The sequence below is a fragment of the Staurois parvus genome, unplaced genomic scaffold (genome assembly GCF_062004578.1).
Source record: "Staurois parvus isolate SC_StPar_1 unplaced genomic scaffold, SC_StPar_1.0 ptg000013l, whole genome shotgun sequence".
Lineage (NCBI taxonomy): Eukaryota > Metazoa > Chordata > Amphibia > Anura > Ranidae > Staurois > Staurois parvus.
Genome location: NW_028317809.1, coordinates 14,369,172 through 14,392,025, shown reverse-complemented (window position 1 = coordinate 14,392,025; position 22,854 = coordinate 14,369,172). Strand labels below are relative to the sequence as shown.

Here is a 22,854-nt window from a genome sequence, read left to right as displayed (position 1 = left end):
ATTGATTCTAAGGATAAACCACTATGAAGTAAAATACCATAGCAACTGCATAAATTATACCAACATATAGTGCAAAGTGCAAATGTCCACAGCAAACTGTGCTTCTTAAAGTTCAATATGTAAGAAAAGTTTTCCAAATACAACAGGGACATAGTCTTGCCTTTAGGACAAGTTTAAAACTGAATAAAAGCATTTCTCATTATACTTACTTGACTATGTGCGACCTTGGCACAAGCAGAAAGTGTAATATCAGCTAGAAAGTGCAGCTTTCACATCCCACTGGGTGTCCGCATGCGTTCCAATAACAAAACTGATGTCAGTAGTGGAGCCCCACCCAACATTTTTTGTCATCAACAATGGTTGTCATCAGAAGAAGTCTGATAAATACTGTAAGGGTGCAGGCTGTCTTATCCTTGATCCAGAAAGAGAGACGCTGCACTCCACTAGCTCTACAGGTGAAGAGAAATGTGAATGTCCTCAGCCATGAGTTCCTCCTGAACCCCACCACAGGGAATGTATGGGATGTACTAGCAAGCAGTACACTGACAGTGTGCAGGAGACCTGCACGACACCAGCGATCTGCTGATCTCTGGTGTAATGCTTTACAGGCTCCTGCATTTAAAATGTCCCTACAAACAAATGTGCATTTATTATTTTTTGTTAAAAGGTGAACTTATCCTTTAAAACAGAAAGAATCTCAGAATCACACTCCACTTAGCTCCTCTTGCAGTATTTTTAATAAATCAATGAAGCACAGTGGCTAAATGGTTAGCACTTCTGCCTGGTAGTACTAGGGTCCTTGGTTCAAATCCCAACCACAGCACCACCTGCCTGGAGTTTGCATGTTCTCCCTGTTCCTGTGTGGGTTTCATCTGGGTACTCTAGTTTCCTTCCACACTTCAAAAGCATGCTGTAGGTAAATTGGATCCTGTCTAAATTGTAGTTTGTGTATGTATGAATGTGAGTTAGGGACCTTAGATTGTACACCTCTTAAGGGTTAGGGACTGATGTGAATGTGCAATATATATGTAAAGCGCTGCATAAATTGACAGTGCTATATAAGTACCTGAAATAAATAAATTAATTGCATACAGTAATGTCTCCACTGAAAAGCTAACCTTCCTTGATGCATTTCACTACTCCTGGCTTGCTCACAAGTGGCTTCCTATATCCTTGTGAGCAAGCCAAGAGTGGTGAAACTCATCAAGGAAGTTTGGGTGGGGACATTACTGAATGCAATCAATTCATTGATTGTTTAAAAAATACTGCAAGAGGAGTTAGGTGGAGCACAGTTGAGATTATTTCATGTTTTCAATGGAGACGGAATATGATGAACAGCACCTGCGTTGTCCATGTACAAGAGAGGCCAGTCTTGTGTTTCTGTTCCAATAATAAAACAGATATTTGGCTATAAAGAGAAATCAATGTTAATGGTGCCCACATGCTCAAATGATTGAGGTATTCCAAATACAAAGAAATGTTTATAGAAAAATATTCAATGTTCAGTTTACAACAAGAAAAATGGTGCTGCGCTCCCACACAATGCCTATATATAATGCATATTCATTATTATTATTATACAGGATTTATATAGCGCCAACAGTTTGCTCAGCGCTTCAGTTCAATACAAGAGGGATAGGAGGGCCCTGCTCCTTGGAGCTTACAATCTAAGAGGGAGAATAATCAGAAATAGATCAATGTTAATCCCCTTATCTAATCCACTATATGAGGTGTATATAATCAATTATTCACAATATCGTGCAATCATACAAAAACAAATCTACACCATATCCAATAAATCATAAATATATAATGCTAAAAATTAAATAAATAGTGCAAAGAAAGGGAAAAAAATGGTACAAGAAAACACACTCGTGTCCCTAAACGGTTAAAGTGACATAAATCTCTGAATCACACGTGCTAAACGCTTGGCATAAATGATTCCCAAAAACTGTGCAATGAAACAATGACTGACAAATGGCACAAATAGTGCCTTAATAGGTTGACAATGAGACGGTCAGGATGAAAAACCTGACTGAAGCCAGTAACATAGGACTACCAAAGATCCTTCCACATATATGTGTAACCATCACGTGATAGGTGACCACATACAAAAGTGTGTAGATATATATCGTGCTCAAGTCCCTAAATTTGGGACTAAATGCTACAAAAATAGCCAGCAGAATTGTGATAACACAAATGATGATAAAGTGACACTCTGTGTTAAATAAAGAACAAATAAATATAAAAAAATATATAGAATACTAATAAGCAGAAAATGGCCAAAAAATGTGTGCCACCAATATTATTAAACAAAGAACAAAAGCAAAAGTCCATGTGTGTGATCCTCAATATATACTGGTCATTGCTGGATATACTGAAAATTCCAGCAATGGCCATAAATGATGCAGGTGTAAAAAATGGGATCCGTCACCGGCTAGATTGCCCCGTCACCCTCATATAGCAACCCCAAGGGGTCAAAAAGCCTTCATAATATTAGGCACAGCTAAACACCCAATCGTCCAGGTATGGATCCGGTATCACAATAGTGGTGGTTTCCCCCTTCAGGACCTAACGGTATCATCAATCCTGGTATCCAGGTAATTTTCATATAGGGTGATAAACTCAGCCTCCTCATATCTGTGTGCTTTGACATGGAGAAGATCCCATGCAGGCCCTATGGTGGCCATTTATCACGTGTGATTCAGAGATTTATGTCATTTTAACCCTGTTTAGGGACACAAGTGTGTTTTCTTGTACCATTTTTTCCCTTTCTTTGCACTATTTATTTAAATTTTAGTATTATATATTTATGATTTATTGTATATGGTGTAGATTTGTTTTGTATGATTGCACGATATTGTAAATAATTGATTATATACACCTCATATAGAGGATTAGATAAGGGGATTAACATTGATCCATTTCTGATTATGCATTATATATAGGCATTGTGTGGGAGCACAGCACCATTTTTCTTGTACCAGTTACTCTATCCAGGTGCATAGCTAGGTGACAGCAGCTTCCCAATCTTAGGACATTGGCATATTCTGGGTAGCGCAGGTGGTTCCTATTTTATTTTTATTTTGTCAGTGTTCAATTTATGTTCTTTTCAGCTACACATGAAAGCATTTAGAAAACAACACGAGTAAAGTCTGCTCTAAACAATCTTATATTTCAAAAATGACTTCTATTTTACAACTGAAAAAAGAACCTGTTTCACTCACGTGTATCCATGGCTACATTTTAGAATTATAATGTGCTCTTTTTATAACGATTCCTTTTATAACACCACCCACACTTACCACCAGCCAGGTAACTTCTCTGCGGAAAAGTGGTATTATTGTACTGCTTTATCCATATTTATATTATAATCCCCTTTAATACTGCCAAGCATAATGCCAGCTTTGACCTATGATGTAACAAGTAGTATAAGCAAAGGTGCCCGTATGATATAGCTGCAGGTGCAGGATACAGAGATCCAATTCACTATCAATGGTCATCAAGTACATACAAAGGAAGCAAAATAAACAGTACAATAGTTTAAAACATGCTGCATGATGCCACGTATAGAGAAAAAAAATTATATATATATATATATATATATATACATGCACACACACAATGCCTTGAAAAAGTATTTATACCCCTTGATATTTTCCACATTTTGTCATGTTACAACCATAAACGTTAATGTATTTTATTGAGATTTCATGTGATAAACCAACACAAAGTGGCACATAATTGTGAAATTGAAGGAAAATGATAAATCGTTTCCAAAATGTTTTACAAATAGATATCTGAAAAGTGTGGTGTACATTTGTATTCAGCACCCATTGTTCCGATACCCCTAACTAAAATCTAGTGGAACCAATTGCCTTCAGAAGTTACCTAATTAGTAAATAGGGTCCACGTGTGTAATTTAATCTCTGTATAAATATAGCTGTTCTGTGAAACCCTCAGAGGTTTGTTGGAGAACATTAGTAAACAAACAGCACCATGAAGGCCAAGGAACACACCAGACAGGTCATGGATAAAGTTGTGGAGAAGTTTAAAGCAGCGTTAGGTTATAAAAAAATATCCCAAGCTTTGAACATCTCACGGAGCACTGTTCAATCCATCATCCGAAAATGGAAAGAGTATGGTCACAAGTGTAAACCTACCAAGACATGGCCGTCCACCTAAACTGACAGGCCAGGCAAGGACAGCATTAATCAGAGAAGCAGCCAAGAGTCCCATGGTAACTCTGGAGGAGCTGCAGAGATCCACAGCTCAGGTGGGAGAATCTGTCCACAGGACAACTGTTAGTCGTGCACTCCACAAATCTGGCCTTTATGGAGGAATGGCAAGAAAAAAGCCATTGTTGAAAGAAAGCTATAAGAAGTCCCGTTTGCAGTTTGCAAGAAGCCATGTGGGAGACACAGCAAACATGTGGAAGGTGCTCTGCTCAGATGAGACCAAAATTGAACTTTTTGGCCTAAAAGCAAAACCCTATGTGTGGCGGAAAACTAACACTGCACATCACCCTGAACACACCATCCCCACCGTGAAACATGGTGGTGGTGGCAGCATCATGTTGTGGGGAGGCTTTCCTTCAGCAGGGACAGGGAAGCTGGTCAGAGTTGATGGGAAGATGGATGGAGCCAAATACAGGGCAATCTTAGAAGAAAACCTGTTAGAATCTGCAAAAGACTTGAGGCTGGGGCGGAGGTTCACCTTCCAGCAGGACAGCGACCCTAAACATACAGCCAGAGCTATGATGGAATGGTTTAGATCAAAGCATATTCATGTGTTAGAATGACCCAGTCAAAGTCCAGACCTAAATCCAATTGAGAATCTGTGGCAAGCCTTGAAAATTGCTGTTCACAGACGCTCTCCATCCAATCTGACAGAGCTTGAGCTATTTTGCAAAGAAGAATGGGCAAAAATGTCACTCTTTAGATGTGCAAAGCTGGTAGAGACAAAAAAGACTTGCAGCTGGAATTGCAGGTTCCACAAAGTATTGACTCGGGGGCTGAATACAAATACACAAATATGGAAACTTTCAAGGGGTATGAATACTTTTTCAAGGCACTGTACACTTTAATATTACTTTGGCTTATGGCATCGTGCTGAGAAATGTGAATCTGCAGATTACAGTCAAGAAATGGTTATCCCCACTTGCTGCAGCCTACAGACTTGAATAGGAAGGAACAAGCCCAGGGGCTTGCCCAGGAACATGCTGACAGGTGGAAAGTTCAGAGTGAGCAAATGTTAACTTTAATGTGCTGCTGCCACTTAATTGCCCAATCAGTGAGCTAGAGGTGTGTTTTAAGCAGACTTCTTCCAGTGTACTGCAGAGTTGCACTGGATACCTTCAGTTGCCATTGTGCCCTTGCTGGGTGTCCTCTGCTTCCCTGTACCTTTAAGGAGGAGTGGGCTACCTCCAGGCAAATCTGCCTTTAATCTATCCACTGCTGTATGTGCTCCAACCTAGAGAACTCTCAAAATTATAGAGTTAGGACCACAATACAGTGGGGTGCCTTGACATTGCTTACACATATGCTGGCTAATGTGTGCAACTAAACCCCTTGTGTTTAATGTGAACTGTTAGACAGGGTCCGTTTGGTAGGTGGGAAAGGAGCTGGCAATTTTTGCTTGTTTTTGATGGGGTGCTATTGTGTTCTGCTATAGCTGCCAGCAGTGATCACATGAAAAAATCTGACAGGCTGGTTGTATTGTCAGTCATGGATCAAATTCATAGAGAAGTATGGCCATTTTTTTTTTAAATGATACTTACCTAAGTGGATGCAACATCGCATCTGTCCCCCGCCCGTTCTAAGGGTAAAAACTGAGCGATCAAACACCACTCATCGCTCTGTTCTCCTTGCTGCTCTGAACAGAGAGCCAGGACTGTAGGTCTTTGGCTCTCTGCTCTACCCTTTCCCCCAGAACTCACTGAAGTGCTTTCTGTGGAGGGGGGGGGGGAGTGCTCTGAGCGGCTCTCTGAGAGGCTGAGTCAGGTGCTGGCCCAAGCTCCTAGGTGGATCCCAACCATAAGGTCGAGATCTTTCTCCAGCCTGGACTGGCTAAGTGACGTCAGCCTACACTGGAATTTAGCCAGCTGTTGGTGTAAAACAGACCACAGGCTTGCAGAATGAACTGCATTGAATCTTGGCTGGTTCTTGCTGAACCGGCCGAGATTCAATCCATCTATGGCCAGCTTTAGACTTTACTACCACTAGACGTTCAGTATTAACATGTAGATTGATATAGTGTACAAGTCTTGGTGACTGCTATGGGTGAGGATCGAAATATGAAGGTTGCTGTTGGTGACTGGTTTTACAATTGCATGAGCCCATGATGTCATCCTTTATTGCTTAGTGAATCACTGACCTGGAACAAGTATGCATTATAGGAGAGTTAAATATTTTAGAGTTCACTTTATACCTGTATCCTGCTTTTTACAGCATCCCATACTGTGTATTAGCTGTTTTGCTTCTAATTATTTACATAGCTTAGTACATTAGTGGTTGTAAACCTCAGACATGGAATATGAGCAAAGCATATCCCTCTGTAGTGTGTACTAGTCTCTAGCCAGAGCACGAGGTGTCATTTTTGTCTGCTGCTTCATTCCTGTTATCTGCACGAGTCATTCTGACAGGTTTTCCTGACACCAAGAGTAAAATGGTGACAGGGGAGGGCTCAACCTGTGATTGACCATCTCAGCTCTGTTCCTGTGTGAAGGGGGGTGTTTCCCTTCCCTCCAATCAGCTCTCAGAGCTCTCCTCGGTGAGTGTAACTTCATCTCCCCGCCCCCCTGCTTTTCAAAGCTGAGAAATCCTGTGTAAATTCTGCACTTTAAATGGATGTAGAGGACAGAGAACTGCAGATAAACAGGTACAACTAATGAGGGAGGATTTGTTTATTCTCTGTGTATCCCCTGAGGCCAGTCACTTCATTGGGTATATGTAAGGGTTTATGACCAGTTTAAATATATGAGAATCTGATGAGTGATTACAATTGTGCATTACAGAGAAAGGTAATATTATAATAGCATTAACAAGACAATGGCCTCAATTTACAGGTGATTGTAGGCATTACAGCTGCTTGGAGATTATCATCATTCACTAATCTTTTTCTAATCATATGCCTTTATCATATTTAATTTTACAAAATAAGATATGTACTTTTATTAATATTGTTTCATGTTTAATTTCTGCAACATATTCTATAGGTGAACAGCATAACGGACTTACAGATAGTACCTGCCAGATACTCCAGCACAGACTGGAATGCTTACAAACCATCGCTGAGGATCTGCAGGTGAAAAATAAAGGTAAGCAGAAATACTAGCATTCTGGTATGTGCATACATCTTCAGGTATAAGAATCTTTGGATAAACTCAAGCAGACGGTAGAACACAACTGTCACAGTTGAGTGCTGTTTCCATAGGCAGGGTTCACACAGCTTGGATAAATAGTCACAGTCTAAAGGTGGGAATACACGATTAGAAAATCAACTGATCGGTCATCTGACAACCGAGAGGCGTTCGTTCGTTGGTCAATATCGTGGCCCACATTAACCAATCTAAAAAAAATTGGGCAATACGTAGTGTTGATGTCTTCCGTACCAGTGGAAGTGATGCAGTGTGCATTTGACCTTGTAGCCACGCCCTTCCGGCCAGAATGAGCGATCTACACAACAATTAACAGCAATGAGTATAATATAGTAAATTACATTACCTATATACATAAATAGTGATACATAAAATATAATATGCAGAATTCTGGTTTCATTATCTCATTAGGCCAATCTACTTTTAACATTTGGATCTTTCGTTTGCATTTACGAAGATTCCTTGGACATAAACATCCGGGTCATCTTCTGTTTCCGCTCATACATGATAGCGCTTGATAGATTTTTTTCGTACGACTGTCATACCACCGCATAGAAAATCGGTTGTTCGTATTTGAAACAACAAAAATTTTCACTGTTGTTCAACCGTATTTATTCGTTCACAATTTCTTTATCGGTTAAAACATCCTGCTCATCAACGAAGAGAAAATCGTTTGATCAGTTTTTCTGCAAAATTTTTCGTACGATTTTCTTATCGTGTGTACGGGGCATTAGGCTCCGTTCACACCAATGCATTTTTCGTGCTTTCAGGAGAAACGCACTACAGTCCATTTAACATAGTTTCCTATGGAAAATGTTCACATCTATGCTTTTTTGAGCTGCTGCGTTTTTGGAAAGGGTCAGAGACTTTTTTAAAAGCAAAAATCAGCGGTTTTGCTACAATAGAGTTCAATGTAGAATCTACTGAAATGCATGGTAATGCATTTTTGCTGCGCTCTGCATTTTTATTCTGCCCAGCAAAAAAACAAATTCCACTTTAAAAAAAAAGCAGAACAAAACACAACATGCAGTAAAAACGCATCAAAAACCCGTGTAGAAAAGCCCAAAACAAAATGGGAAAAGCACTGAAAAATGGACAAAAAGCAAACTGCATGGTGTGAACGGAGCCTTGGAAAATGGATACTAATGGTAAAGAAAATACTAGCATGAGGTGTATGTATTGTGCGTTAGGTTGTTATTCTAAATGAACATAACTTCATGCATACTATATGTGTGAAGCAATATATATTTTCACATTATAACTGCTAAAAACGATTTTTTGGTATTTATTTAATTGCATTTTACAAGAACATCATAATTAATACCCAGATTAAATTCAAGCAATAACACGTATAGGCAAAAATTTTGATATTTGTATGATATTATAGAAATACAGTGCCTTGAAAAAGTATTCATACCCCTTGAAAATCTATGTTACAACCAACAATGTAAATGTTAATATTTTATTGGGATTTTATGTGATAGACCAGCACAAAGTGGCCCATATTTGTGAAGTGGAAGGAAAACGATAAATGGTTTTCCAAATTTTTTACAAATAAATATCTGAAAAGTGTGGCATGCATTTGTATTTAGCACCCTTTACTCCGATACCCCTAACTAAAATCTAGTGGAACCCGTTGCCTTCAGAAGTCACCTAATTAGTAAATAGAGTCCACCTGCGTGTAATTTAATCTCAGTGTAAATACAGCTGTTCTGTGAAGCCCTTAGAGGTTTGTTAGAGAATATTAGTGAACAAACAGCATCATTAAGGCCAAGCAACACACAGGTCAGGGATAAAGTTGTGAAGTTTAAAGCAGGGTTAGGTTATAAAAAAATACTCCAAGCTTTGAACATCTCATGGAGCACTGTTCAATCCATCATCCAAAAATGGAAAGAGTATGGCACAACTACAAACCTACATGGACATGGCTGTCCACCTAAACTGATAGGCCAGGCAAGGACAGCATTAATCAGAGAAGCAGTCAAGAGGCCCATGGTAACTCTGGAGGAGCTGCAGAGATCCACAGTTCAGGTGTTAGAATCTATCCACAAGACAACTGTTAGTCGTGCACTCCACAAATCTCGCCTTTATGGAAGAGTGGCAAGAAGAAAGCCATTGTTGAAAGAAACCCTTAAGAAGTCCCATTTCCAGTTTGCAAGAAGCCATGTTGGGGACACAGCAAAGATGTGGAAGAAGGCGCTCTGTTCAGATAAGACCAAAATGGAGCTTTTTGGCCTAAAAGCAAAACGCTATGTGTGGCGGAAAACTAACACTGCACATCACCCTGAACACACCATCCCCACCGTGAAACATGATGGTGGCAGCATCATGTTGTGTGGATGCTTTTCTTCAGCAGGGACAGGGAAGCTGGTCAGAGTTGATGGGAAGATGCATGGAGCCAAATACAGGGCAATCTTAGAAGAAAACCTGTTAGTCTGCAAAAACTTGAGACTGGGGCGGAGGTTCACCTTCCAGCAGGACAACGACCCTAAACATACAGCCAGAGCTACAATGGAATGGTTTAGATCAAAGCATATTCATGTGTTAGAATGGCCCAGTCAAAGTTCAGACATAAATCCAGTTGAGAATCTGTGGCAAGACTTGAAAATTGCTGTTCACAGACGCCTGCCATCTAGGATGACAGAGCTCGAGCTATTTTGCAGAGAAGAATGGGCAAAAATGTCACTCTAGATGTGCAAAGCTGATAGGGACATCCCCAAAAAGACTTGCAGCTGTAATTGCAGTGAAAGGTGGTTCTACAAAGTATTGATTCAGGGGGGCTGACTACAAATGCACGCCACACTTCACATTTATTTGTATAAAATGTTGAAACCATTTATCATTTTCCTTCCACTTCACAATTATGTGCCACTTTGTGTTGGTCTATCACATAAAATCACAATAAAATACATTTACGTTTTTGGTTGTAACATGATAAAATGTGGAAAATGTCAAGGGGTATGAATACTTTTTCGAGGCACTGTATACCAATTCACAGTGCTACACAGGTCTTTTCAAACAGCTTAATTATTTATTTAATAATTCCTGTTCTCTGTCCAACACATGTACCTGTCCAAAATCTGCACTCGTTTTTCAGACATCCACAGACACTTTTTTTTTCCTCTACCTCAGCAGTCTGTTTTGTTGAAAGCAGTGAAAGTTAAAGCGATTCTAAAGGTTACATTTGGAAAATAACAACTATGCCTATATTTGTGGGCAGCACAGTGGCTAAATGGTTAGCACTTCTGCCTGGCAGTACTAGGGTCGTTGGTTTGAATCCCAGCCATGGCACCGCCTGCCTGGAGTTTGCATGTTCTCCCTGTGCCTGCGTGGGTTTCCTCCAGGTACTCTGGTTTCCTCCCATACTCCAAAGACATGCTGGTAGGTTAATTGGATCCTGTCTAAATTGGCCCTTGTATATAAATGTGAGTTAGGGACTTTAGATTGTGCGCCCCTTGAGGGTTAGGGACTGATGTGAATGTACAATATATATGTAAAGCGCTGTGGAAATTGACAGCACTATATAAGTACCTGAAATAAATAAATATTTACCTGCTGTGTGCAGTGGTTTTGCACAGAACAGCTTGGATCCTCCTCTTCTAGGATCCCCCGCAGGCTCTCCTAGCCCCTCCCTCCTGCCGGGTGTCCCCACCATTTTACTGAGAGGGGGAAAAGAAAATCCAATCTACCAGACATAGGTAGACATGCTGTGATGGGGGAGAACATTAAAAGGAATAATTTAGCCCACTGGTGTGACTTGTCATGTGATTTTACAGTTCCAAATCGTGTGATAAGTTGCAATCTATTGCCAACAATTGAACCATTTATATTGCCGCCACACATGTCACAGCGATTATGAAAGGTTCCTGCACTGATTTTTGCCAATTTCATTGCGACTTGCATAGACTTCTCTTAAATGAAATTGAAAACCGCAATGAAATTGGCAATGCAGATCGCATTGATCAGTGTGAACCAGAGCTTAAAGGTTTTAAAGATAATCTGTTTTGTCAGGCAAATGTACCCTCTTACCTGTCAGTTAAGGCCTAAGAGGAGGTCAGAAATCGTACTGTATCCCAGCAATTACCCAACTGTAGGAGGTACAAGATGGAGCCCACGAGGAAACTAAATTGGAGCCTTTCCTCTGCAGTGCCCCCTAGTAGCAGAAATGCGCATTTCTCTTATTTGAAAACTGCATTGAGAAGTACAGTGTTAACTGAATTGTATTCCAGGATTTGCTTGTCTTCTGCTGAGAGAACTTGCGATAATTTAGAACTTTATTCATAAAGTCTCAAATATCTTTCATTAACATCTTCATGTTATATAGTGTGAATATCATGTCATAGATATATTATTTATCATTGGAAAAGAACATATTCCACATTTCTTGTTTTTCAATTTTTCCAGAAAAAATACAACTAAAAAAGCTTTGAAAAAAATGGAAAAACACAATTTTTCCCCAATTTTTCTGTTTTTTTCCAGGCATTCCCATCTCTAGTTACAGCAACTGCCTACTGTGATATAGAGGGCCCATAGTCTTTATGATAACTTCAAAAGGGCAAACATAAGTAGCTTTCTTCTGCAAAATAAATGCAAATGTCCATAGTCCTGATAAAGTGAAGACCATGTAAAATGGCTCAGTGCCAGTACCTTGATCCCACAATGGGGTTTAGGGCTCCCGCCTGTTTTGGGGTGCAAGAGAACCCGCAGGAGCTCTGAAAACACTGTCTCTGTTGCCAGGCAGCTCACACTTGCCCATGGCTGAGAACCATTCCACTATACCTCACCAACAGGTTCTGATTCCTTCTTGCTTCTTTTTAAGACTCCCTTGCAGGTGCCTTAAGCCCTGAGTACTCAAACTGCATGCAACTGGTTCCCCTTAAAGGACCATGACTCATTGGGAACATACTGTTTACCTGCCATCCAGGACACATTCTCAGTGCCCTGCACACAACTTTTTACTGTAAAGTGTTGTATTCTAATTTTCATTGGGCAAATTTCTTCTTACATCTTCCCCAGGTCATGGTTGTCACACAGAACAAAAGTGAGAGGAAATCTCATAAATGGGGACAAAGACAACCATAAAAATATTTTACTCTTCCAGTGTGGGGAATTGTTAGAACCTCTCTTAGGTTTTTGTTATTTGTCTGTGTCGCATTGGACAGAACTCCTACTTGCTTCCTGTAGAAATGGATCACACAATATTTGCATTCTCATCTTCCCTAAAGAGGGGAGGGATGTTAAATTCATAATAATATGTATAATAAGGCCAAGGTAAGGGCCTTATTATAAGGGCATGACAGTTTCAGACCTGCAGAGCAAGGCATTCAGCGCCACTGCAAAACTGTCAACACCCCAGAAGAGGTATCAAGACAGATCTTCCTGAGGTAGACCTCATTTAAAGGATATGTATGGGGTTAGTAAAAAAAACAAACATACTGTATGTATGTACTCAATTCAATGCCACAGCTGTCCCCCACCTAAGAAATAAAATTAAGTGAACACATGACCGCTGATCGCTCAGTGCTCTGTCTGCTCAGAGCAGAGAGCGGTGACTGCCAGTCACCACTCTCTGCTCTGCCCCTCCTGCACTCACTGGAGTGTGGGCTGGAGAGAGGGCAGGAGCAGCTGGCTTCAGCTCTCAGCTGCGTGCTGAGAGCTGAGAGCTGGAGCCAGTTGTCCATCAGATCCAGACAATGTGATCAGGATCTTCCATAGCCTGGGGTGGCTCTGTGACATCAGCTGAGAGTGATCTTTAGCTCAGCTGATTTAGGGTTGCAGGAGAGCAAAAGTAAGTGCACCCTGTAACCCAAAAGAGAAGTATGGTCCAAAAAGCTTTGGCCATACTTCTCTTCTAAAGAAAGACAGCAAAGACTGTAGCACCCTCTTCTACTCAGGGAGAATTGGCACCAAGATAGATTGTAATATACGTACGTACGTAAAGTGGACATATACACTATATTGACAAAAGTATTGGAACACCCCTCCAAATCATTGGACTCAGGTGTTTAAATCACCTCCAAGGCCACAAGTGTATAAATCAAATACCTAGGCATGCAAACTTCATGGGTCGCTCTCAGGAGCTCAGTGAATTCAAGCGTGGTACCATGATAGGCTGTGCAATAAGTCCATCCATGAAATTTCCTTGCTACTAAATATTCCACGGTCAACTGTGGTAGTATAACAAAGTGGAAGCAATTGGCAACAACAGCAACTCAGCTACAAAGTGGTAGGCCATGTAAAATGACAGAGCGGTTCAGTGCATGCTGAATTCGACAACTCTCTACAGAGTCAATAGCTAAAGATCTCCAAACTTCACATGGCCTTCAGATTAGCACAACAACAGTGCGTAGAGAGCTTCAAGGAATGGGTTTCCATGGCTGAGCAGCTGCATCCAGGCCTTACATCACCAAGTGCAATGCAAAGCATTGGATGTAGTGGTGTAAAACAAGCCGCCACTGGACTCTAGAGCAGTGGAGACATGTTCTCTGGAGTGATGAATCACGCTTCTCTGTCTGGCAATCTGATGGACGTGTCTGGGTATGGCAGTTGCCAGAAGAACGGTACTTGCCTGACTGCATTGTGCCAAGTGTAAAGTTTGGTGGAGGGCAGATTATGGTGTGGGGTTGTTTTTTAGGGGTTGGGCTTGAAGGGTTCCAGTGAAGGGAACTCTTAAAGCGTCAGCATACCAGCATGGCCTGACCTCAACCTGATAACACACCTTTGGGTTGAATTAGAGTGGAGACTGTGAGCCAGGCCATCTCGTCTGACATCAATGCCTGACCTCACAAATGCGCTTCTGGAAGAATGGTCAAACATTCCCATACACACTCCTAAACCTTGTGGACAGCCTTCCCAGAAGAGTTGAAGGTGCTATAGCTGTAGAGGGTGGGCCAACTCAATATTAAACCCTACTGGCTAGGACACCATTAAAGTTCATGTGCATGCAAAGATAGGCGTCCCAATACTTTTGGCAATATAGTGTATATGCTGATTGGATTTAGTGTGAAGCCGATCAAGTCTGTAGAATTATCACTGAAAATTGTTTAAAAGCTTTATTATAATGTGTCAGAATGAATACAAATGGGCAGATGGGCATGCTGAACATTGCTTTAGCTAGTCGCCTTTGACCTTTTGCAATTAAAGAATTTTGTGGAAAGTTTACCAAAGGGTATGTAATTGACACAATAGATACAAATTTGTGGTATGAATGGAGGCTTCTCATTTTACCTTTTCCCACCCCCCTCCTTTTTTTCTAACATTGTATTCCATATGTAAACATATTAAAAAGAAAAGAAAAAAAATAGCCTGGTAAATGATTTACCTAGAAAAAGCCAATAATGTAGTTAGTCATGTCCATTCCTAGAAGATTTACAATCCCCAGCTGCAGCTGTCATGGAAGCCAAGAGCAGGTCATTATTGAAATCCCCTAAGATGCATTAAGTAACAAGCCAATTAAAACTCTAATGTACTTGAGCAAAGATTTTATTTAGTGCATGTGATCCCAGGACATGGAAAGGGCATTGTTGAACTTAGAAGACCTATTCATGTTTGATTTAAGCTTTTTCCTTTTCTTTTTAGAAATGTCGCTAATGATTGGAAATCATGTAAACCAGTGCTAATGAAACATTGCTGGAAATCACCGATTACACCAATGCACTTTACTTAAAGTTTAAAACACTTTGTCAGATCATGGTACGAATGGCCGTTTGCAGTTTCTAAGGATACAGAAAGAATTGAAAATAACCTAGATGTCTCTGACATTGTACTTGATAATAATGACTGTCATGGTTGGCTAATCTACATGTACAAACAGGTGTACTGTATTTTGATTGGTTGTTATGAGTTCCTGCATACCTTTGATATTTATACTGTACTAGTAAATACACCCAATAATTGCATCTGATTTTCTTTTAGTACATGTCATATGGAAAATGTTTGTATATACAGCTTGTAAAACAATGTAATTCAAATGTTCAAACTGTAAATTACAAAAACTTTAGTTCCAATAATTAAATACATTTTTGTCTTATTTCTTTGTGTGTGATAGGGAAGTTAGTCCAATACTGAACTATTTCCTTCTTTAGCTGTCAATATTGTGTTTTTTAAATATATTTATCCATTTAAATGTAATCTAACAGCCCAGTGTAGAGACATTCAAGTATGGCTTCCATGAGCTCCCTTTTCACCTGCTGTGGTGCGTACACATGGAACACATAATATTGTGCCTATGTGGAAGATATAAAACCATTCATATCAGCAGATACTCCAGACAAGCTTCTACAATACTGTCCCTAATTGTCACATAAGCACACATGCATATGCACCCCAGGGCCAGTTTGAACACAAGCCAAATAGCCTAGGATTTTGTGATCAGATTTCAGGAGGAAACATACCAACTCCATGCAGGTTCAGTATCTGAAGGATATAAAACACCGGACCCAGCTGCTGCAAGATCTCAAGATTATCTACTGTACTGTGGATTGAATTAGCTTGTATTGTAAAGCTGATGTAAGAAAACACATGGTTTGGATGAGGAGGGTGGTAGATAATCATTAATGCAGTATTAATCCACAGGAAAACTCTTAACCCAAGTACACTGGGCATACATCCTACGCCCAGGATATTTCCACCACTGCCACTTCCCCTGCCACTCTTGCAGGCAAATTCCCAGCACTCTCTAACTGCAGCTATTGCTGTGTGGAGCAGAGCTTCGGAGCTGTGTTCAGACCACTATTCAGAAGGGTGATTGAGAAAAACAATATTAAGTATTGTATTCCTTTTGTTTCATTCATATGCAGAGCTAAAGGATGACTTTTGATATGTACAGTTGTGTTCAAAATAATAGCAGTGTGTTGAAAAAAGTGAATAAAGCTCAAAATCCTTCTAATAGCTTTTATTTCCATACACACAAATGCATTGGGAACACTACACATTCTATTCCAAATCAAAACATGAAGAAAAATATATCAAATTTGTGTTGTTCCTCTAAAACAATTGAAGAAAAGTGAATATTAGACTGTTCAAAAAAATAGCAGTGTTTGTATTCTTCATTACAAACTCATTCACTATATAAACTGAAAAATGTTTGAAGATTTTGCTTTCCTTTGAATCACTTAATGAATATTTAGTTGTATAAGCACTGTTTCTGAGAACTGCTGTACATCTGTGTTGCATGGAGTCAACCAACTTCTGGCACCTGTGAACAGGTATTCCAGCCTTGGTCTGGAACCAAGATGTTGCACGTTTACTGGTGTGTTTGGGGTCGTTGTCTTGTTGGAACACCCATTTCAAGGGCATTTCCTCTTCAGCATAAGGCAGCATGACCTCTTCAAGTATTCTGATGTATTCAAACTGATCCATGATCCCTAGTATGTGATAAATAGGCCCAACACCATAGTACAGTTGCAAGAAAAAGTATGTGAACCCCTTGGGATTACGTGGAGTTTTGCATGAAATGGGCATAAAATGTGCTCTGAACGTCATCTAAGTCACAACAATAGAAGAACACAGTCTGCGGAACATAATACTACACAAACATTAGATGTTGCCATGGTTTAATTGCACATAACATGTAAACATTCACAGTGCAGGGAGGAAAAAGTATGTGAACCTTTGGACTTAATAACTGGTTGACTCTCCTTTGGCAGCAATAACCTCAACCAAACGTTTCCTGTAGTTGCAGATCAGACCTGCACAACGATCTGGAGTAATTTTGGACCACTCCTCTTCACAAAACTGTTTCAGTGTAGCAATATTCTTGGGATGTCTGGTGTGAATCGCTCTCTTAAGATCATGCCACAGCATTTCAATCGGGTTGAGGTCAGGACTCTGACTGGGCCACAGAAGGCGTATTCTGTGCTGTTGCAGCCATTGTTTTGTTGAATTACTTGTATGCTTTGGGTCATTTTCCTGTGGCATCACCCATCCTCTGCGGAGCTTCAGTTGGTGGACAGATGGTCCTACGTTTTCCTGCAAAATGCCTTGATAAACTCTGGAATTAATTTTCCCATCAATGACAACAATCCGTCCAGGCCCTGAGGCAGCAAAGCAGCCCCAAACCATGATGCTCCCTCCGCCATGTTTTACAGTGGGGATGAGGTTTTGATGTTGGTGTGCTGTGCCTTTTTTTCTCCACACATAGTGTTGTGTGTTCTTCCCAAACAACTCAATCTTGGTTTCATCTGTCCACAGTATATTTTGCCAGTAGTGCTGTGGAACATCCAGGTGCTCTTTTGCAAACTTCAAACGTGCTGCAATATTCTTTTTGGACAGCAATGGCTTCCTCCGTGGTGTCCTCCCATGTACTCCATTCTTGTTTAATGTTTTCCTTATTGTAGATGTGTCAACAAAAATGTTAGCATGTGCCAGAGATTTCTGTAGGTCTTTAGCTGACACTCTGGGATTCTTCTTTACCTCATGCAGCATTCTGCGCTGTGCTCTTGCAGTCATTTTACAGGACGACCACGCCTAGGGAGAGTAGCAACAGTGCTAAACTTTCTCCATTTGTAGACAGTCTGTCTTACCGTGGACACATGAACATCAAGGCTTTTGGAGATACTTTTGTAACCCTTTCCAGCTTCATGCAAGTCAACAATTCTTGATTGTAGGTCTTCTGAGAGCTCTTTTCTGCGAGGCATGGTTCACATCAGACAGTGCTTCTTGAAACCAGTAAACCCAAAACAGGTGTGTGTTTTTTAAGGGCAGGACAGCTGTCAGCAACACATCCAATATCATCACACTGATTGGAGTCAAGGTTGGCTCACTCCTGGCTCCAATTAGCTCTGGGAGAAGTCATTAAGCTAGGGCCTCACATACTTTTTCCTCCATGCACTGTGAATGTTTACATGTTATGTGCAATTAAACCATGGCAACATCTAATGTTTGTGTAGTATTATGTTCAGCAGACTGTGTTCTTCTATTGTTGTGACTTAGATGACGTTCAGAGCACATTTTATGCCCAATTCATGCAAAACTCCACGTAATCCCAAGGGGTTCACATACTTTTTCTTGCAACTGTATGAGAAACATCCCCATATCATGATGCTTGCGCAACCATGCTTCACTGTCTTCACAGTGTACTGTGGCTTGAATTCAGTGTTTGGGGGTCGTCTGACAAACTGTCTCCGGCCACTAGACCCAAAAAGAACAATCTTACTTTCATCAGTCCACAAAATGTTGCACCATTTCTCTTTAGGCCAGTCAATGTGCTCTTTGGCAAATTGTAACCTCTTCAGCACATGTCTTTTTTTCAACAGTGGGACTTTGCGGGGCTTCTTGCAGATAGCTTGGCTTCACATAGGCGTCTTCTAATTGTAACAGTACTCACAGGTAACTTTAGACCTTCTTTGATCTTCCTGGAGCTGATTGTTGGCTGAGTCCTTGCCATTTTGGCTATTCTATCCATTTGAATGACAGTTTTTCGCTTTCTTCCACGTCTTTCAGGTTTTGGTTGCCATTTTAAAGCATTTGTGATAATTTTAGCTGAGCAGTCTATCATTTTCTGCACTTCTTTATATGTTTTCCCCTCTCCAATCAACTTTTTAATCAAGGTACGCTGTTCTAAACAATGTCTGGAATGACCCATTTTCCTCAGAATTTCAGAGAGAAATGCACTGTAACCAGCATGTACAACATTTGCTGCCTTCCTTCCTTAAATAAGGGCAATAATTGCCACCTGTTTTTCAAAGAATGAATGACCTCACTAATAGAACTCCACACTGCTATTATTTTGAACATGCCCCTTTCAATTAGTGATTCAATTACACAGAATCAACAGCATGCATGTCATGACTGTTGGGTCTGTTGGATTTCTATTACTCTACTACACCTGCTAGTAAATTATTTGCCATGTAGAAATATCATTTCTACCAAAAACAGTGATTGATCAGGTTAGTGATGTCTGACTGTTATTATTTTGAACACAACTGCATATGATGTCAATTAAAGCAACCTTACAAATGAAAAAAGTATCCTGTGACAAGATGGGCACAAATTAAAGGATGTAGCTCAGTGACAAAGTGCATGCTTTTCATGTGTGAGGCTCCAAGTTCAATCCCTGGCATCTTGTTCCCTTACAGCAGTGGTTCTCAACCTTTCTAATGCCGCGACCCCTTAATACAGTTCCTCATGTTGTGGTGACCCCCAACCATAAAATTATTTTCGTTGCTACTTCATAACTGTAATTTTGCAGTGGGAGGACTAGTGCCACATCATTGGTGTCAGTGGAAGGAATAGTGTCCCATCACTGATGTCAGTGGGATGAATAGTGCCCCATCGTTGGTGTCAGTGGGAGGAATAGTGCCCCATCATTGGTATCAGTGGAAGGAGTAGTGCCCCATCGTTGGTGTTAGTGGGGGGAATAGTGCCCCATCGTTGGTATCAGTGGGAGGAATAGTGCTCCATCATTGGTGTCAGTGGGGGGAATAGTGCCCCATCGTTGGTGTCAGTGGGGGGAATAGTGCCCCATCGTTGGTGTCAGTGGGGGGAATAGTGCCCCATCGTTGGTGTCAGTGGGGGGAATAGTGCCCCATCGTTGGTGTCAGTGGGGGGAATAGTGCCCCATCGTTGGTGTCAGTGGGGGGAATAGTGCCCCATCGTTGGTGTCAGTGGGGGGAATAGTGCCCCATCGTTGGTGTCATTTGGAGGAATAGTGCCCCATCGTTGGTGTCAGTGGGGGGAATAGTGCCCCATCGTTGGTATCAGTGGGAGGAATAGAGCCCCATCGTTGGTGTCAGTGGGGGGAATAGTGCCCCATCGTTGGTGTCAGTGGGGGGAATAGTGCCCCATCATTGGTGTCAGTGGGGGGAATAGTGCCCCATCGTTGGTGTCAGTGGGGGGAATAGTGCCCCATCGTTGGTGTCAGTGGGGGGAATAGTGCCCCATCGTTGGTGTCAGTGGGGGGAATAGTGCCCCATCGTTGGTGTCATTTGGAGGAATAGTGCCCCATCGTTGGTGTCAGTGGGGGGAATAGTGCCCCATCGTTGGTATCAGTGGGAGGAATAGAGCCCCATCGTTGGTGTCAGTGGGGGGAATAGTGCCCCAACATTGGTGTCAGTGGGGGGAATAGTGCCCCATCGTTGGTGTCAGTGGGGGAATAGTGCCCCATCATTGGTGTCAGTGGGGGAATAGTGCCCCATCATTGGTGTCAGTGGGAGGAATAGTGCCCCATCATTGGTGTCAGTGGGAGAAATAGTGCCCCATCATTGGTGTCAGTGGGAGGAATAGTGCCCCATCATTGGTGTCAGTGGGAGGAATAGTGCCCCATCATTGGTGTCAGTGGGAGGAATAGTGCCCCATCATTGGTGTCAGTGGGAGGAATAGTGCCCCATCATTGGTGTCAGTGGGAGGAATAGTGCCCCATCATTGGTGTCAGTGGGAGGAATAGTGCCCCATCATTGGTGTCAGTGGGAGGAATAGTGCCCCATCATTGGTGTCAGTGGGAGGAATAGTGCCCCATCATTGGTGTCAGTGGGAGGAATAGTGCCCCATCATTGGTGTCAGTGGGGGGAATAGTGCCCCATCATTGGTGTCAGTGGGGGGAATAGTGCCCCATCATTGGTGTCAGTGGGGGGAATAGTGCCCCATCATTGGTGTCAGTGGGGGGAATAGTGCCCCATCATTGGTGTCAGTGGGGGGAATAGTGCCCCATCATTGGTGTCAGTGGGGGGAATAGTGCCCCATCATTGGTGTCAGTGGGGGGAATAGTGCCCCATCATTGGTGTCAGTGGGAGGAATAGTGCCCCATCATTGGTGTCAGTGGGAGGAATAGTGCCCCATCATTGATGTCAGTGTGGTGGAGGGGGAAATAGTGCCCCATCGTTGGTGTCGGTGGGGGGAGGAATAGTGCCCCATCGTTGGTGTCAGTGGGGGGAATAGTGCCCCATCATTGGTGTCAGTGGGGGGAATAGTGCCCCATCATTGGTGTCAGTGGGGGGAATAGTGCCCCATCATTGATGTCAGTGTGGTGGAGGGGGAAATAGTGCCCCATCTTTGGGGTCAGGGGGGGGAATAGTGCCCCATCGTTGGTGTCGGTGGGGGGAGGAATAGTGCCCCATTCTTGGTGTCAGTGGGGGGAGGAATAGTGCCCCATCGTTGGTGTCAGTGGGGGGGAGGAATAGTGCCCCATCGTTGGTGTCAGTGGGGGGAGGAATAGTGCCCCATCATTGGTGTCAGTGCTGGGGGGAGGAGGAAATAGTGCCCCATCATTGGTGTCAGTGGGAGAAATAGTGCCCCATTGTTGGTATTAGTCACACAAATGATGGGGCACTATTCCTCCCACTGACACCAATGATACTTACCTTGCTGACCCCTGCTCCAGCCTGGGCTCGCTCTCTCACTTACCTGTCAGCTGTCTTCCTTCTCTGGCCGCTCTCCTCTTCACTTACTCCGGCAGTTCCCTCGATCTTCTCTACGCGCGCACTGCCGCTCGGCTCCTCCTCTCCAAGCTCCACCTCCTCGCCGGTGATTGGCCGCCTGTGTGCCTCTCCTGAGCTACAGTTCCGGTGGCCAATCAGCGGCGAGGAGGCGGAGTTGTTGAGGGATCCCGGAGGTGTGGCCAGGTGACAGGGCAGCGTGTCATCCCGCCCACACATCGACTGAGTCAGAGGAGCGGTGTCTCGGTTCCTAAGACCATCGGAAATATGTGTTTTCCGATGGTCTTAGGCGACCCCTGGGAAATGGTCGTTCGACCCCCGAAGGGGTCGCGACCCCCAGGTTGAGAACCGCTGCCTTACAGGGTAAAGCCAGATGACAAATTGTATTTGATATTGCATCAGTGTGTGCTTGGTTGATCCCATGAAAGACATTGCCAATGTTACCAACAAAGGCCTTTTCCTTCAGTTAAAACAAAAAAGTCCAATTATCTCAATAGTAGTTTTCTGAATTTCTAGCACCTTTTATAGAAACTGGATCATCACTCCATACTTTCCAAGTCTGAAAAGGCTAGAATATTAGGAATGCAATTACTTCTTCCTCATTGATCCAAAAGTCATACACTTTTGAATAATCTAGCTTGAAAGATACAGTCATGGCCAAAAATATTGGCATCCCTGCATTTCGGTCAGATAATGCACTGCTTCACCCAGAACATTGTTACAATTACAAATGTTTAGGTATTCTCATGTTAAATTCTTTTGTTTGTATTGGTAGGACACAAAAAAGTGGGGAAACAAAAAGCCAAATCTCACACATTCCACGCAAAACCCCTAAAATAGACTGGATAAAATTACTGGCATCTTCTCAAAATAGTAAGAAATAATTGCATTCCAAGTTTGTGATGCTCCTGTAATTTGTAATTAAACTCGCCTGTATCAATTAACAGCTGCTGACAATATAGAAATCACACCGGAAACCAGTTAAAATGGTGAAAAATTGACTCAACCTTTCTATATGTGTCTCTGTGACGCATGGAGAAGAGAAAGAGCAGCAAAGAATTGTCTGAGGATTTGAGAACAAAAATTGTGGAAAAACATGGACAA

The 22,854-nt window shown here is 42.0% G+C and overlaps 1 protein-coding gene across 2 annotated transcripts in view; it reads left to right on the top strand.

Moving 5' to 3' along the window:
• CCDC158 (coiled-coil domain containing 158) overlaps positions 1 to 15,407 on the top strand; it is a 123,025-nt gene extending 107,618 nt beyond the window's left edge. For both annotated transcript variants that reach the window (XM_089675984.1, XM_089675972.1), the window contains 2 exons: positions 7,217 to 7,318; positions 14,957 to 15,407. In XM_089675984.1, the coding sequence (XP_089532110.1) occupies positions 7,217 to 7,318; positions 14,957 to 14,997 (143 nt within the window). In that variant the 3' untranslated portion in view covers positions 14,998 to 15,407. The remainder of the gene's footprint in view (positions 1 to 7,216; positions 7,319 to 14,956) is intronic.
• Positions 15,408 to 22,854: the final 7,447 nt, after the last annotated feature.